This window comes from Eumetopias jubatus, unplaced genomic scaffold (assembly GCF_037043125.1).
Source record: "Eumetopias jubatus isolate StellerSeaLion01/CBP00866 unplaced genomic scaffold, mEumJub1_p1.0 scaffold_14, whole genome shotgun sequence".
Taxonomy (NCBI): domain Eukaryota; kingdom Metazoa; phylum Chordata; class Mammalia; order Carnivora; family Otariidae; genus Eumetopias; species Eumetopias jubatus.
Window position 1 is genome coordinate 13,722,653 of NW_028274820.1, and position 17,702 is coordinate 13,740,354.

Here is a 17,702-nt window from a genome sequence, read left to right on the forward strand (position 1 = left end):
TGAGGAGGGCACGTTCTGCATGGAGCACTGGGTGTTATGAACAAACAATGAATCATGGAACAGTACACCAAAACAAATTATGTAATATATGGTGATTAACATAACAATAAAAAAATTAAAAAAAAAAAAAAGAACAGGGGGCCAGAACAGACACATGAAAAAGTGCTCAACATCACTCGGCATCGGGGAAATCCAAATCAAAACCTCAATGAGAGACCACCTTACACCAGTCAGAATGGCTAAAATTAACAAGTCACGAAACGACAGATGTTGGCGGGGATGCGGAGAAAGGGGAACCCTCCTACACTGTTGGTGGGAATGCAAGCTGGTGCAACCACTCTGGAAACAGTATGGAGGTTCCTCAAATAGTTGAAAATAGAGCTACCCTACGATCCAGCAATTGCACTACTGGGTATTTACCACAAAGATACAAATGTAGGGATCCGAAGGGGTACGTGCACCCTGATGTTTATAGCAGCAAGGTCCACAATAGCCAAACTGTGGAAAAAGCCAAGCTGTCCATCGACAGATGAATGGCTAAAGAAGATGGGGTATATATACACAATGGAATATTATGCAGCCATCAAAAGGAATGAGATCTTGCCATTTGCAACGACGTGGATGGAACTGGAGGGTGTTATGCTGAGTGAAATAAGTCAATCAGAGAAAGACATGTATCATATGACCTCACTGATATGAGGAATTCTTAATCTCAGGAAACAAACTGAGGGTTGCTGGAGAGGTGGGAGGTGGGAGGGATGGGGTGGCTGGGTGATAGACATTGGGGAGGGTATGTGCTATGGTGAGCGCTGTGAATTGTGCAAGACTGTTGAATCACAGATCTGTAGCTCTGAAACAAATAATGCAATATATGTTAAGAAAAAAAAAAAGAAGAAGATAGCAGGAGGGGAAGAATGAAGGGGGGGAAATCGGAGTGGGAGACGAACCATGAGAGATGATGGACTCTGAAAAACAAACTGAGGGTTTTAGAGGGGAGGGGTGTGGGGGGATGGGTTAGCCTGGTGATGGGTATTAAAGAGGGCACGTTCTGCTTGGAGCACTGGGTGTTATGCACAAACAATGAATCATGGAACACTACATCACAAACTAATGATGTAATGTATGGTGATAAACATAACAATAAAAAAAATTTAAAGAAAAAAATAAAAAGCAAAAAAAAAAAAAAAGACCAGGGGGCCAGGCATGGTTAGAACCTTCCTCTGCATTTAAAAAATGTATGCCGTGTAGTAAAAATAGTGTATTCTCTGGGCCATGCTCACAATCATCCCAGAAGGTAGGCAGTGACTGCCTGTTTTACAACCAAGAACCTGAGGCCTGTGGGAGCTCCTCAAGGGCACGGAGAAGCCACGGAGGCCGGATTGGAGAGTCAGGTCGCCAGGTTCTGGGAGCCTCCGTCTCTCCCGCGCTGTCTCCAGGTAAAGCACCCTCAGCACCACCCACAAGTTGGAAAGGTGAACGACTGGAAGAGCTGGAGTCAGAAGCCAAGACACGCATTCTAATTCTGGTTCTAACATGACTTGTGTGATCTTGGGCAATCTCCTCCCCTTGCCGGCCTATAATACTGATGGAATGAATGGTGGCTCCGACCCTTTCTAAGCCAACTTCTAGGACTCTGGAAAATAAATCTGAGGATTTTCCACCACGTCGGGCATCCTTTGCCAAGGTCAGTCCGCGGACAACTCGCGGGGCTACAGCCTGAAATTCCTTGCCCTCGCTCCGCGGATGAGCTCCCTTGCCGTGGGGGCCCCAGAGATGTTAGTTGTCAGATCTGTCTGCTCCTTTCCCTTCCATTCAACACGCTCTTGTTTCTCGGCTGTTTGGAACACTCTGCCCTTCCAAGCGCTTCCTGCTGGGTGCTCACGGGCACCTAAAGGCTTCAGCTATTTATTTTCTCATTGGGGCTTTTGCTAAAAGCCATCTTGCTCTTCTATCAGATTAGCCCCCGGCCCCGCCTGCCCCCCAGAAATGGTGTTCTGCGAAGACTGAGAATGCAGATGGCCAAAGCTCCCCTGGGCCTTCCTTGGGCAAGTTACTCAACTGCTCTTTGGCCTGTTCCTTCATCCGCAAAAAAGGGGTAAGTGATAGCACCTGCCTCGTAGGATGAACATTAAATACATATATACAGTGTCTGGCATATAGGATGCAGCTTGCTGTTATATTAGTATTATTATTTTTTAACAATTTTATTTATTTGACATAGAGAGACACAGTGAGAGAGGGAACACAAGTAGGGGGAGTGGGAGAGAGAGAGAAGCAGGCTTCCCGCAGAGCAGGGAGCCCGATGCGGGGCTCGATCCCAGGAACCTGGGATCATGACCTGAGCCGAAGGCAGATGCTTAACGACTGAGCCACCCAGGCGCCCCTGTATTATCTTTTTAAGTAGGCTCCATACCCAATGCGGGGATCAAACTCAACGACCCTGAGATCATGACTTGAGCTGAGATCAAGAGTCGGATGCTCAATCGACTGAGCCACCCAGGTGCCCCTTATTATGATTATTTTACATGTTGACAATCATGAAATGGGACCCCATCTGAGATCCCCAGTCATAGGGGGTCTAGCTCAGAGTAAGTAGACCTAATCTTTCTTTTTTTTTTTTTTTAAACTTTCCGTCCTTCTGCATAGGGGGCACAGAGGTCCTTTCTTCAGTGTGAATCTCTAGTTGCCCCTCACTCATGTCTGTCCTTCACCTGTTATATTCCCAGCAGTGCCCACAAGTGGGCACACACATATCTACTGAAAAGGAAAGGCATGAAGACCTCTATTGACCTGCCACTCTTGACTTCCAAAGTAATTTGCTGAAGGAGACTTATAACACTGGATTCAATCAAAAGGATTATTTTGAAAACTTTGCGGGAACTTTTGGTAAATGTTTTGATGGTTTTACTCTAAAGGTGGTAATATAAGTTTGCCAGATATTAAGTTTTATGTCCTTGTCGCACTTTGAGACATGACATTCTGATTTAGTTTACGACTGGAACTTAATCTAACCTTTGGTATGTAATATTTAACAGCATACCCCATATTGGTGTTAAAAATAGGCCCAGGGGCTCAGTCGGTCAAGTGTCCGACTCTTGGTTTCGGCTCAGGTCATGATCTCAGCGTCGTGGGATTGAGCCCCAAGCTGGGCTCCACACTCAGCGGGGAGTCTGCTTCTCTCCCTCTGCACCCTCCATCCCCGTACATGCACGCTCGCTCTCCCCCAAAATAAAATCTTTTTAAAAATGGGTTCAGTGAGGTTAAAACTATGCCGATTATAACTCAAATGTGCTTGTTCTGGCGCTGTTTATGAATTAAGTAAGAAATTAAAATCAACTGGATTTTGAAAAGGTAGTGCTCAAAATCGGGCCAGATCGTTTCTAACCCACAGGCTGTTTGACAGTTAATACGCCGCCATTTCCTACCAGACATCCGCTGTGAGGGAGAATGAATGGTCTGAGGCTTGATGAGATGGTAGCAGGGTGGTGACTCCTGCCACAATTTGGGAATTAAATGACCTGTGGGGATCATTCTGATTAGAACATGAGTATAAAGCCATCCCCTAGTCATTCTGGACTTCAGTAGTATTCTAAAAGTACTGCACACAGTGTGACTTTCATGACCACATACGGGTATCTTCCTTGTAATTGTGCACATGGGATCTCCCATTTCTGAGCCCGGGCTGCAGCTGAGCACCGATGCTACCGTCATCTAGGGAATCTGGCGTTACCCAAAAGAAAGCCCTACGCTGGAGAGCAAAGGAGATTTAGCGTTATTTTTTTTAAGGTTTTATTTATTTATTTGACAGAGAGAGAAAGCACACAAGCAGGGGGAGCGACAGTCGGCAGAGGGAGAAGCCAGCTTCCCACTGAGCAGGGAGCCCGACGTGAGGCTCGATCCCAGGACCCCGGGATCATGACCTGAGCCGAAGGCAGACGCTTAACCGACTGAGCCCCCCAGGTGCCTGGGAATTTAGCTATTTTAAAATCTCCTGTAAAGATGCCCAGGTTGGTAAGGCTGAATATTACATGTTAAACATCAACACCACAAGCATTTAAAAAAAGGAAGTTTATTGGTCTTTAAATGGCTCAAATTGCAAATAAACCAATCGGGTAGTGGCATCAGCCTGACATGTGATGCATCCTTGTCAGTTTGCTTCATAGCACCTCAGTACCCAGGAGAGGAAAGGTCTAAAGCAAAGTCACAATGTTAGTGGTTAGGACCCCTGGTTAAATAAGACTGCAATGAGTACACATGGAGATCGCTGGGCCCGCGGGGCCGGTGTTACATTGGTAACTTTGATTCTGCACATGGCATAGCCTATGAAAAATACGAAAGGAAAGATGTACATCTCAAATCCTTTAAGGACAAATATTTAACATGACAAGTCAGATGTAATACCTAAAGAGCGGAGTTCCTAAAAAGCCTATTTTTGTTCACTTTACATACACACCTGTTACCTGGAATGCCTGAACACATCTTTGACTTGTTGAAATTAGGACTGAGCAAAAAAGAAAGACGAACTTTGTTGCATCAACTGTCTTAGCCCCAGTCCGAAGAAGAAAAGAAAAATCTGGGTAGCGGTATATTTCCCGTTGAATTTACATTCCCCAGTAGCATGCTAGAATTCTTCCAGTGGGCGCACCACCCAATGGCGACACAAGCCCATGTCTGGCCTGTGTTTGCCAAACACGCTTGCTGCACTATACTCGGGGTCGACTGCCTGGTGTTAGCGTCAGGAAAATGTGGCTCTGGTGTTCTTCTGATGAGCACGGACTACAGAGACTCCTGAAAACTCTCCCAGAGCCAAGCTGTCACCTCCTGAGCACAGACTGAGAAATTAACAGGTGGCCAGCACGCCCGCCTTCCCCAAGTGTCCCAGTGCACAATGCAGCAGCAGTAATGACCTTTTTCCTGTGCCCTGGTCCAGGGAGACCAAGAGCTTAACACATGCTCACTGCTTGCAGAAAGGGATTTCCAGGGACTGGCATTTTAGAGAAAAAGAGGGATCACTGAAACGTGACTGTGCTGAACCCTCACAGTCTAAAATTATCTTACAAGTATATGCTGGCCCTTCATTGCAAACTACCTTATATTTAATTAAAAGTAATCAAGGTGCTCTGGACCCTTGCTTTCAAGAACCAGAGTATGGCACACATTTTAAATTTGGAAAGACTCCTAGCAGACGGTTATGTTTTATGAACCTTCTATACAAAAGTTGTACTCCGTACCAGGCAAATATCCTCTCAACAGGACACACGGGGCGATGGGCCCACGGCACCAGTGAGGACACACCCAGAATGATGTCACCGGGCATTTTTCGGTTTCTAAATTAAGGCATATTCAAAAATTTCCATGTACAAGCTTACACCACTTTTCCACATTAATCACCAGGTAATTGATGCAGGTTCACAGATGAATTACTCTCAATTTAACTATATGCAACAATCATGCCAATAACTTTTCTTCTATATTTTGCATAACAATGGTTAAAAAAAGTGGTACAGTTTAACTACCATGTTCACAATTGTCATTTTTCAAGGCAGTAGAAGACCAAGACATTTTAAAATGATATAAAATTTAAGCTTTATAATAAACCAGAGGAAGTAGCCTTTCCTCCCAACCCCCCCACCCCGTCTCAGCTCTAACAGTTCCAGAAAGACTGCCCTCGAAACACAAGCCCACACGCTACATTCAGGACCGCGATAAATGTAGGCAATTACGAAAGAAGTTGAACTGTGCTTCTTGGCGAAGCCACATTAATTTCTTTTTTAAGTGAATTTGACTTTCAGTGCAGTTCCAATTCATGCTTTTAGTGATACATAACAATTTCCAAATCGTTAAAGTAATTTCAGTCAATTGAGCCTTCGATGGCAATGCTTATAAATTATATTTATTAGTATGGTCAAGATAAGAAAGGAGTTTGGGCTTTGATTATAAAATGCAGCATCTTTCTCTGATTCTCTTGGCTAAACTTTTCCTCTTCTTTTTTCCATTCTTTTCTTTGCTGTCTTCCATCTTTCTGGCTCGAATTTCCCTCATCAGATCAAAAAATACCTAGAAAGAAGAAAACAGGGTAAATAAAGCCAACAGATAATATGAGGTTGGTACTTCTTGGAACCATAGCAGTAAGCCTTGGGAATTAACTAAGAGTAACTACTTAAGCTTAAGAGCTCTTGTTTGGGGAGTAGAGGGAGAAGTCAGCACAAAACCAGTCTCCTTCTCCAAGTGTACTGGGAAATTTTCTGAGTTACACTTTTTGGTAAAATTGGTCACATCATATAACCTAATCTTCCCATCCCAATTTTCAAGATAAAGAAGACAATAGCACTACAAATGATGACAGTTCCAAAGTTACAGCTCAATGGATTCCGTTTACACAATTAATGAATGTATTTTACCAATTCATAATTAAAGTAATTAATTTATGTTTAATAAAATTTGTATTTACTAACTTGTTTTCCTTCAGCTCCGTTTTTAGAAACAAAGCTGAGGAAAATGAGTGCTTCCTTTATCGTTTTGATACCAGGTACTAAGAAAACAATTTTCTTTGTTGCAACATATCTGAGATTTTATCAATTCTGTCCGATGTCTAGAAACTGGCAAATGAGAGCTGTTAGCATAATAATTTAAAAATGACTAGTGTAACAACTCAAAAGTTAAATAACACTAACAAATGTCTGAGGGCAGACAGACAAGGGTCTAGAAGGACATGGGCTCACACCGTACACAAAGAGTTACAAGTATGTGGATGATGACTGAATGAATAACTTTCATGGTCTATGCTCTAAAATTCTCAATTAAAAAAATTCAGTTATTACTTCTGTTTTATCTCTTTTTCTTGTAAGCATGAAATAAGAAGTGACACCACCGATTTATTAAGAACTCCACGGAAAACAAAGATGTCAAAAATTCTAGTTAGCTTGTGCATCGTGACTGTTTTAAGTAAACAAATGTATGTTATGTAATGGCCGGTGTGCTTCTAGCTCTCTAAAGGAAAGGCTAACTGAAAAAGCGAGGTGCTGGAAAACAGGTAGAGAGCAACCTGCAGGAGTTATGTGGATCTGCCTGCATCTGAAGTAGAAATGATGAAATGATAAACCAAACACTACTATTATTTGTGGGCTGAAGGGAACAGGGGACATGGAACAGTGAGGCGTGTCTGAATACGCTTCATTATACAACTTCTACTTTGGCAACTAACTGTTCTACATATTAAAAAATGAAATTAAACACAAAAAAGCAGCTGCCAAAAACTGAAAATCAAACTAAAACAAATTAAGACGAATTATGTCACCACAGAGTTGGTGACATAATTATACAGAGGAAAGAATTCAAGAGACTTTAAAACACAGCATATGGAATATACATCTCAGAATAGAAGCTAAGAATAAAAATAAAAAACAAAACCTCAACAAATAAAAAACAAGACCAATCTTAAACATCACTTTGTAATTTAGCTGTTAATAGGAACAGGGAACAATCTTATATATACGTTGCAGGATAGTGTAAGAGAGCAAATATGCTAATGTAGCTTAGCCTTTAGTGTAAGAGAGAAGATACAAAGTCAGAGTGGCAGAAAATCCTGATTGCTAAAACTGAATTAGAAGTAACAGTATGATCTCATGATTTGTTTTCTTTAATAATACATATTTCCCAGCACTTCACTGAAAGGCCATGAAACATTAACAGTAGTGAGCACATTCATCCTCAGGCTATGGCTGCTAAATACCATTCCTCCCAAAGGAACCAGTGTTCCTTAGATAAATGGCTGATTCCTGATCTGGAGCAAGAAACAAAAAGTCAGTCAGAAAGCAAGGAAGCTATTAAAAAAAAAAAAAAAAGGCAAGCGATTAGAGACTTATGGCTTAAATCAAACGGACATAGGACCAACAAAGGGGTGCGAATGGTTAGAACAGGGAATAATGAAGCAAAGAAAATCCACAGAGAATGCAGGAGACTGAAACACACAGTGACACAGACCCCAGGGGTCTCTGCTCCCACTTGCTGCATCTTGGCTTCCCTGGGGTGATTTCGGAATTCGGAATTAGGCCTTCAAGCCCACAGCTGGCCAGCCGCGGCAGGAAGCTTCCAAACTAGCTACGTGTAATATCAGAGGGCTCCCCTGAAGCTTTCTGATGCAGATACATCAATATGGAAGGAACTTTGGAAGAAGATTTAATTTTTTTTTTTTTTTTTTTAAGTAGGCTCCATGCCCAGCATGGAGGCCAACACAGGGCTTGATCTCACGACCCTGAGATCCTGACCTGAGCAGAAATCAAGAGCTGGACGCTCAACCGACTGCGCCACCCAGGCACCCGTTATAAAATTTAAAAAGCAAACTACAGAAATGCATGATCTACATACACAGAAATACTATATATATGTAGTATATAAATGTACTATATATACTGTAAAAATCCTATTTATACAGGGAAAACACAAGCAAACACAAGCCTTCCCTTAGACTCTATATACTGTTCTTTAAATGCACATAAATATCTGGAAAGACACACCTGAGTTACCACTGGTTACCTCAGAGGAAGGGGAGTGGAGTGGAATTTGGGTGAAGAGTGATTCCTTTTTTCTCCTTACTACGAATTTTTCTTTATGCAATAACATGTGTTCATGTTTTTCAATGAAAAAAAATTAAAAATATAGTATATTTCTACTAAAATTCTTTTCCTGACATAAAATTGGCTCTCTTCATGTAAGAAGTCATACTCTCCTTTTTGACATCCATCTACTTGCTCAACCTCTTTCCATTCCTCCACGACGTTCCTTAAAAATTAGGAGCGACCTTGGAGTTACGCTTTATAGAGTCAGAGCGTTTAGCCAGAAGGCCACTAACAAGGTCATGAGATGAACCTGGCACTCAGTGAGTCCGCAAGCAGGTTTGCCAGGGGGTCCTCTCGCCTCTGGGTGACTCCTCTGTGACAGACGTGGCCTCTGAGACAGGTGAGGCCCCGGCTCGACCACTCAGATGGTCATGAAGCTTTTCACAGGGTGGATTCAAAATCCGCCTCTTGGAAACTTCATTTGATAGTCTATTGGGAATCCGAAAGAGGACATGGCATGAGCCCTTAATGTCTAGGATTTGTTTTCTGTGACAAAACAAGATACTTCCCAATACAATAGAAGGAGACAGTGTTAACACTCATAAGCCCAGAAAAACCTGTAGCAGGCTCCCACAGTGGGTGACACACACCCCGTGGGATACCACAGGTACTCCAACCACCGTGTGGAGTAAAAGAGCGAGATGACCTGGGCACCAGAGTCGGCCAAACCCAGAGCCAGCAGCTGCCATCACAGGCCTTCTGAACTTGACTCCGGTATGTAATTTCTCCACATCTCAGTTTCCCCATCTAAAAAGTGAGCATGAGAAGAGCACTTCTGCTTTATGGGGTTAAAGATGCACGTCTAGTGCTGGCCACAGCGCCTGTGTCTTATCAACACTACCGAGTATGAGCTCTTTCAACTATGAACATGATTTCCTCAGCAAGAAACCACATATCACCTAATTCTAGAAACTGAATAGCTGCTGCAAGTTACTTGTATTTAGCCACTGAGGTATTTTACCTGGCATGTACACTCTTCAGCGTGTAGCACGACATGCAATCACAGTATTCAGTATGAACCTGTACCTTGGTTTACAAGCCGCCACATTTCATCTAATTTTGCTTTGGAGAGGTGACCACTGGCTACAGACTACACTCTCCAAAACCGGCCACAGCAATATTCCCTCTGTGTTCTTCTAGTGTCTTGCCACCCTCCATCAAGAGCTGGAGTCCATTTCCCTTCCTGTTGACCCCGGGGCGGACTTTGGGCCTCCTTCGGGCAAGAGAACAAACCGGAAATAATGCCGCATAAACTCCTGTGGCTGGGTCAGAGAAGGTGACGTGATTCCTGCCTGGTTCTTCTTCTCTGGTGACGCTGGCCCTTGGCACCCACCCCACCTCCCTGCTGGAAGAAAGCCTCAAGTAGGGCACCTGGAAAAGGTCACATGGCGAGGAACCGAGGTGTCCCTGGACAACAGCCAGCATCAACTGGCTGAACCAGACATGTGTGAACAGTCTTTAGAAGCTAAGCCGAGAGGCGTCCAGTTCCCGGACTTGAAGCTTTTCAGCGGAGGCACCAGACACTGTGGAGCAGGGACAAGCCATCTCCCCTGTGAGCTGCCCAGATGCTCAGCCCAGAGATTCCATGAGCATAATTAATGGCTGTTTTCATCCATAAGTTTTGGGGGTACAGTTTCTTATGTAGCCAGAGTAACTAAAATAGCCCTATACCTTGACCTTTCCTCCTTTGACAATCCATGCATAGGGCCAAAAAATTCCTGCCAGCAGATGACACCACAGAGATCGCTGGGACGACAGCTTCACGGCTTGGTTGGATCCTGTTCGCCTCCTCTCCCCACTCCCCTCAGTGCAAACAGGTTTTAACAGAGTGCGCTCTACCTGCGCAAGACATCCATCAGGAGGAACCCCAATACACACACAATGCTAATATTCCATGTTGCCTCTCAAAACTCCAAACACACTGAACTTTAAGACATATTTTCATTACTAGTTTAAATACATCTGCCATAGCTTTAGAGAAAACCGGTATACTAAGTAGAAATCTCGTAACACTCATTTTGTACAGATATCTTGGGCCTATAGGAATCTGACCACGTGACAAAAAACCCTAATCGGCTTAAGACAGTATGTTAAGCCATAAGTTAAGACAATGACATTGTCTTAACTAATGAATGTCTACAGTAAATGAAAAGAACGAATCTCTAATTTTTTTTTTAGCCTTATGATTTCTGGATCAGCGTTATAAATCTACAGGCAACAAGCAGACCAGTTCACTAAAACTTGAGGCCACCTAGAAACAGTGTTACTTTAAGTGTGTGGTCCCCTGGGCCACAGTCTGTACCACCAGGGAGTTTACTGGAAATGCAAATTCTCAAGTTCCACCCACAGCAAATGAATCAAAATCTCTGGGGGTCAGACCCAGGAATCCGTTTTTATGAAGTTTCATAGACAATTCTGCCAGTTAAGAGTTTGCGAGGCACTCGGCAGAGCCGAGATGCTTGATGGCTGGAAAAGGCCCTACATGGGGGGCTCAAGGAGCCCATGCCTTGGCCCAGAGGGCAGTTTTCCTGAACACTGAAGATGTAGGTCTCTGGTAGCAGGAAGAAATAATGTACCTGGGCTGGCTCCTAGAAAGGAGGCAAGGGTGTTCCTCACCTGGACTCAGGAAAGGGCCACCTGAGCAAAGGGGGGGAGATACAGAAGAGGGCAGAGGGAAAAACAGGTTGAGGGTGGGGAGTGTAGGTGTAGTAAAAAATTTCGAAGCCCTCTCCTCTGGGGCTCCTTTGTCTTGGGAGCGAACCTACATGGGGCTGGGCAGGTGTCAGCTCAGAGGACTTAACACCCTGCCTTCTAAATTACCCAGCCCATCAGGATAAGTAAAAAGAAAAATTTAAAAAGGGCAGGGATTCAGGTCAGAAATCCTGTCAGTGCTAGAAAAAAAGTGGTGTCTCGTATTTCAGTGTCTCTTGGGAACCTGAGGACAAGGTGAAGTAGGAAATTCGTAACATGTTGTACTTGAGCATTCAGGGCGGGTAACAATCAGCACATATTAAATCACTGTGTGAAAATTTCACAAATCTCTAGACACAATGGGGTGGAGTTAGAGTGAATCAACATATTGTTAACACGATGTAGCTGTAAGGAGGCCGCCCTTTACCTTGTCAACATTAGCTCGAGTTTTAGCAGATGTTTCCACATAGTTAACGTTCCACTGGTCGGCTCTGGTTTTTGCCTCTTCTACAGAAACCTGCCTTTTATCTTCTAAATCTGATTTGTTACCAACCAGCAGAAATGGAACGTTCTCATCTTCTTTTACTCTTAAAATCTGCTCCCTGGATGAGAGGAAATGAGAAAGAAATATTAATTATTACCCCCATGTGTTAGACCAACACAATAACAAATACCATCTGCAACGAGCATTTATTTACATGTTTCTTTACAATAACAATGAGCTCATTTGTTGCATGGTGGGAAATAAGCAGCACGACCTCCTCATTCTATCATCAGTCACTTGGCGTTACATACTCACATCTCCGATGAAGGAACAATACACCAGAGAAGACAATATAAATATGGCAGTAGAGGTACAAAATGGAAGTGTCAAATGCAACTTCCTCCAAATGCTTTTTAAAAATAAACTTTTACGAGAAGGATGGTTTGAGATTTGCAGAGAAGTTGTGAAGACAGCACAGAGTTCCCGTCCTCTCTGCACCCAGTTTCCCCTACTGGTAACATCTTACGCTAGTGCATGCGTTTACCACAACTAACGAGCCAATCCTGATACATCATTAACTGAAGTCCGAATTTTTTTTTTTTTTTTTACAGATTTTATTTATTTGAGAGAGAGACACACAGCGAGAGAGGGAACACAAGCAGGGGGAGTGGGAGAGGGAGAAGCAGGCTTCCCGCGGAGCAGGGAGCCCGATGTGGGGCTTGATCCCCAGACCCTGGGATCATGACCTGAGCCGAAGGCAGACGCTCAACGACTGAGCCACCCAGGTGCCCCTGAAGTCCGAATTTTATTCCGATATTCTTAGTTTTTACCTAATGTCCTTCTCCTGTTCCAGGATCCCATCCAGGATTCCACGTGACATTTAGTCATCAACTCTCCTTAGATTCCATGTGGCTCTGACAGTTCCCAGATTTTCCTTATTTTTGATGACCCTGACAGTTCTGAGACTTGCTGGTCAGCTCATTTGTAGAACATCTCTCAACTGGGATTTGTCTGATGTTTTTCTCGTGATTAAACTGGGATCATGGGATTTAGGGAGGAAGACCACAGAGGGAGAGAGCACCATTCTTATTCTTACTCATATTCTTATTACTTCGTATCAATGGTCCCACTAAGTGTTTTTAAAAGCCCCACAAGGGCCAGACATCTCTTGAGTATAGATTTTGTGTTTAGAGAGAGGTTAGAGGCCATCACCAGTTTTAAAGGTATCACGGCTCTCAGTCCCTCCTAGTCACGTGACTCTGAACAAAGTACTTTGCCTCGGTCTCCTCATGGATAAAATGGGGCTAACAACAGGACCTTCCTTATCCAGTTGCCAGCAGGATGAAATGTAAAGTGCTTCGAACTGAGCCTGGCACAAAGTAAATGTTCAACACAGGTGAGCTGTTCTTAACGATTACCAGTACTCTACTGGAGAAAGAGGTTTTCTTCTAAAATCAACCTTCTCTTTCTACCTTATCAATGCCTCTCCTTTGAAATGAAGAGACGCTGAAACTACAGAAACAATATTTTAGACTAAGAGAAAATGAGAAAATTAAAGGGGTGATTAGAATGACAGGTCAGCAGACAACACTGATTTTGCAGGGATCTATCGTGATGTTTGAGATGGAATACGGATCTTCACCAAGGCTTAATCTCAGATTTGTCTATTTTGTGCTTCTTAGACAGCGTCGCCTGAATACCACTGCCACCTCCGTCACCGCTAACAATTCACTGAGCATCCCCAGTGGGTCATGGGCTTTCAATGCCGATCACTGCATGCATTATGTCATGCACCACTGAGAAAAACCGCTGCTAGTTAGAACAGTAAGATGTCCCACTACAAGACATGGCCCTGACATTAAGAGATGATAAAATGCAAAAAAATGTGTGTCTTAGAATCTGTGAAATTCCCTAGCACCTTGTTCATGCTCAGAGCAGTGCCTGGTGCGTGGTGAGCACTGTGTGAGTATTAGGCAGGGTTATGTTTAGTATTCCTGCATTCACCCGATGACCGATGTTGTCGTAAACATTCTAACAGACTCAGTGTTCGCTGGCAGCTCTCTGCACCCAAGTTCCCCGTTTTCTGGCAGGAATAGATTATGGACCACACAGTCACCTCCATCTTTCGCTGATTCTCTCTCTCCCTCTCTCCCTTCCCTTTTAGGAAGGAACAAGGTCAGTGGGGCACAGTAACTGGGGGACACGTGCTGAGCTTTACAGGACTGGAGGGCTGTGATGTTTCCCACCACGCACATGACCTCTTGCAAAGAGCATGTCAACACTCACCATTACTACTATTACATTTCTGATGTGCTTGTGAAGGGGATATGGGTCAGTCATTATCTTTTTCCAGTGCCGGTAACAACAAATGTGCTGGTGCCTTCTTAACCAGCTTCCTTTGTGATCGACAGCCTCAACTAAGATGTTAACAACAATGGGCTTACCACTTGATCTCACTAACCACCAGAGACTGACTCTGGTACTTCTGGTCATATGTATATACAGTCATTAGTTTCTTTCTTTCTTTCTATTTATTTATTTTATTTATATTTATTTATTTATTTATTTAGCAAGAGAGGGAACACAAGCAGGGGGAGTGGGAGAGGGAGAAGCAGACTTCCCGCCGAGTAGGGAGCCCAATGCGGGGCTCGATCCCAGGACACTGGGACCATGACCTGAGCCGAAGGCAGACGCTCAATGACTGAGCCACCCAGGTGCCCCTACAGTCATTAGTTTCTTAATAAACACCTACTAAGCTATACTCTGAGTCAGGGACTTCAGGAAGACCAATACCGAAAATGCAGTGATAGCATTAATGAATGCTATCAGAAACGAGGCCATGGAAAGCCTGGACTTACTGGGTTCAGGGGTGAGAGGACAATATTCATGGAGAGTTAATTAGTTAGTTTGAATAAGCTACTTTCCTGGATGTCAGAGAAAGGCAATGCTATGTCTACAATCTTCATACACATTTTACTTAATGTGATGCCCCCTTTAAATAGAGTGTTAGAGGCTGTTACAGAATTTAGAATAGGAAAGTACCTTCACAAACTGGTCCAATTTCTTTTTGACGTAAGAAAAGTGAGAACCAAAAAAAAAAGAGCGTTTTCTAACACTTCTATTAAATATTTGTTTACTAAGTATGCCCTGTATGATACATGCCAGGAACCGGGCCAAATATGTGTACTAGGGATACTCAGATGGGTAACAAGTGGGTCCTGCTCTCAAGAGTTTTCCCCTCATCAGGAAAAATACATGCAAACCAAGCAGATTCTGGGAGTGTGGTAAGTGTGCTGGAGGCGCTGTTGCAAGCATACTGTGTGTTCAGATGAGGAAACGGTGGCTCTGCCCTGGAGACGGGAGGCCCAGGAAGGCTCCAGAGAGGAGCTGCCACTGTGGGTTAGACCACGTGGAGCATAACCATTCAGACGGCCTCAAAAATGCTTTCCTGTTGCCGCTGAGTCACTGGGACTATTTTTATTTATGGGAAGGCAACACGTCGGAGGTACAACAGAAGAGTAATGAATGATTCACTTCTTCTCTGTCACAGCAGTAGCCCAAGATTCTCACTCTTGGCATAATAATTCTTTATTCCCTTGAGATACACTTTGGCTTTGGCAAACTCTGGTGACAACATTTATCCCCTTACCTAGAACAGGACTTGCTATATAACAAGCACTCAAATATTTGCTGAATGAGTGAATGAGCACTGACATTTATATAACTTGCAACATGCCTCCCAAGATTATAAGTTCCCAGGGCCTGCACCCTTTGCACTTTATCACATACAAAACTCCTTCCCTAGAGAAACCAACAAAGTTAATTTTACAAATAAATCTGCATTTCATTTACTTATTTGAGAGAGAAAATGAGCAAGAGCAGGGGGAGGGGCAGAGGGAGAGGCAGACCCCCTGCTGAGCAGGGACACGGGGGGGCTCCATCCCAGGACCCTGAGCTGAAGGCAGCCGCTTAACTGAGCCACACAGGTGCCCCATAAATCTGCATTTTAAAAGTTTCTCAATGACATGTTTTTTTTTGCAAAGAATGCTCTCTTAAATTCCTTCAAGTTCTTGAGACTTTCAAGCGGACATGAAAAGGAAGCTTTATATAAGCCCAGGTTCGCTTTTTGCTCAACCACCGGAAAACTTCTTTCCTCATCAGTGGAAATCCTTCTGATCCTCCAGGCTCACCTATCTCATGAAGGCCTCTCAGCTTCTCTCCTTTCCGGGATCCCGGCAATGATCACTGCCCACGTCTCCTACTTTGTCGCTACCTTGCTCTTGGTTTCATGCCTTTTTCAACTAGGCTGTGTGAATCTTGGAAAACAGAGGATACACTACATGTTTCTTTTGCGTCCCTCATATCAAGGCAAACTTGCAACACAAAAATAAAAAAATACAATTAAAGAATACTTTTGGGGGCGCCTGGGTGGCTCAGTGGGTTGAGTGTCTGACTGTTGGTTTCGGCTCAGGTCGTGACCTCAGTGGGATCGAGCCCCGTGTCTGGCTCCGTGCTCAGTGCAGAGTCTGCTTGGGATTCTCTTTCTCCCTCTCCCCGCTCACACTCTCTAAAATAAATAAATTTTTTTTTTTAAAGAATACTTTTGGGCGCCTGGGTGGCTCGGTCGTTGAGCGTCTGCTTTCAGCCTAGGTCGATCAATGATCCCAGGGTCCTGGGATCGAGCCCCGCATCGGGCTCCCTGCTCGGCGGGAAGCCTGCTTCTCCATCTCCCACTTCCCCTGTTTGTGTTCCTGCTCTCGCTGTGTCTCTCTCTCTGTCAAATAAATAAATAAAATCTTAAAAAAAAAAAGAACACTTTTGATTATGCATGTAGTATCTGAGACTACTCAAGAACTTCTTTATGCCCTATCTCTCTTAGAACCTCTCTCCCCTTCACTAACCACCCCCCTGCAAACCAAATGGATGACAGATTTTGATGAAGCAAATAGTAAATAAGATATAAGAAATATATAACAGAACCTTCTGTGCCAATCTAAAGTGTTATTATTTCTATTAAAACAATCAGTGTGTGCTGCTGGGCATCTGTGTTGTGGGGGGGAGGGCGATGTGCCTGCTGAGCTTTACACAGGCGCTGTAACCCTGGTGACTCACACAGACAGATCTAAAATCTGGGGCAGAGCTCCACGAGGTGAGCCAAGTGTCAAGTATTACGGCAGCAGTAGGAGTATACTCCAAAGAGAAACACTTCAGTAGCAGGTACTGAGGCTGTCACAGTGGGAATAAACACAATGACACACAGAGTGAAAGACTAATGAGGAGCCACCTCCAGCTGTCTGCTTGTGTCGGGGGAAGACACCGCTGCGCGGAATGTCAGCGCAAAGGCCTCGGTCCCCATCGTACCTGAAGTCGGCCGTGGCTGCAAAGGATTCCATTTCTGTGATAGAGAAGACACAGAGGAAACCCTCTCCGCTCCGGAAGTAGTTGTCTCTAATTGCGGCATAGTCCTCCTGGCCAGCTGTATCCAAGATATCGATCTGCACTTCCTCCCCATCCAGCACTACCTTCTTCCGGTAGCTGTCTGCTTTGGTGGGCTCATAGTCCTCCACAAACTGGAAAAGATGAAATACAGATTCACGGGAAGTTGCCAAAACAGTACAGAGCTCCCATGCACTCTTCCTTCTGTGCTCCCCAGTGGTAAACACGACATTAATTTACATTTTCATTTTAGGTAATTCGGTGGCTTCTACTTTGGCAAAAAGCAAGCCTTTTTGTCTCTGGGGAGCTGCCTTCTTCAGAGGGAAGGAGGTAGGGGGCCGTGAATTGGCTGTTAGTTTCTGAGTTTTACCAAATAAAGTAGAATCTAAGAAGAAAAAAAGAAAAGCAAGGATTGAATGATTAAGTCTAGATGGTTTACAGCTTGAAAACTGTGCCTTTTTCTTCCTGCAAAC

General features: G+C 43.9%; 1 protein-coding gene across 1 annotated transcript in view; it reads right to left on the minus strand.

Moving 5' to 3' along the window:
• Nucleotides 1–4,053: 4,053 nt before the first annotated feature.
• The window catches only part of RALA (RAS like proto-oncogene A), a 75,766-nt gene continuing 62,117 nt past the window's right edge, over nucleotides 4,054–17,702 (minus strand). Inside the window, exons 3-5 of the mRNA XM_028108944.2 lie at nucleotides 17,155–17,363; nucleotides 11,737–11,911; nucleotides 4,054–6,057 (exon numbers count right to left, since the gene is read on the minus strand). Of these exons, the coding sequence (XP_027964745.1) occupies nucleotides 5,935–6,057; nucleotides 11,737–11,911; nucleotides 17,155–17,363 (507 nt within the window). The 3' untranslated portion in view covers nucleotides 4,054–5,934. The remainder of the gene's footprint in view (nucleotides 6,058–11,736; nucleotides 11,912–17,154; nucleotides 17,364–17,702) is intronic.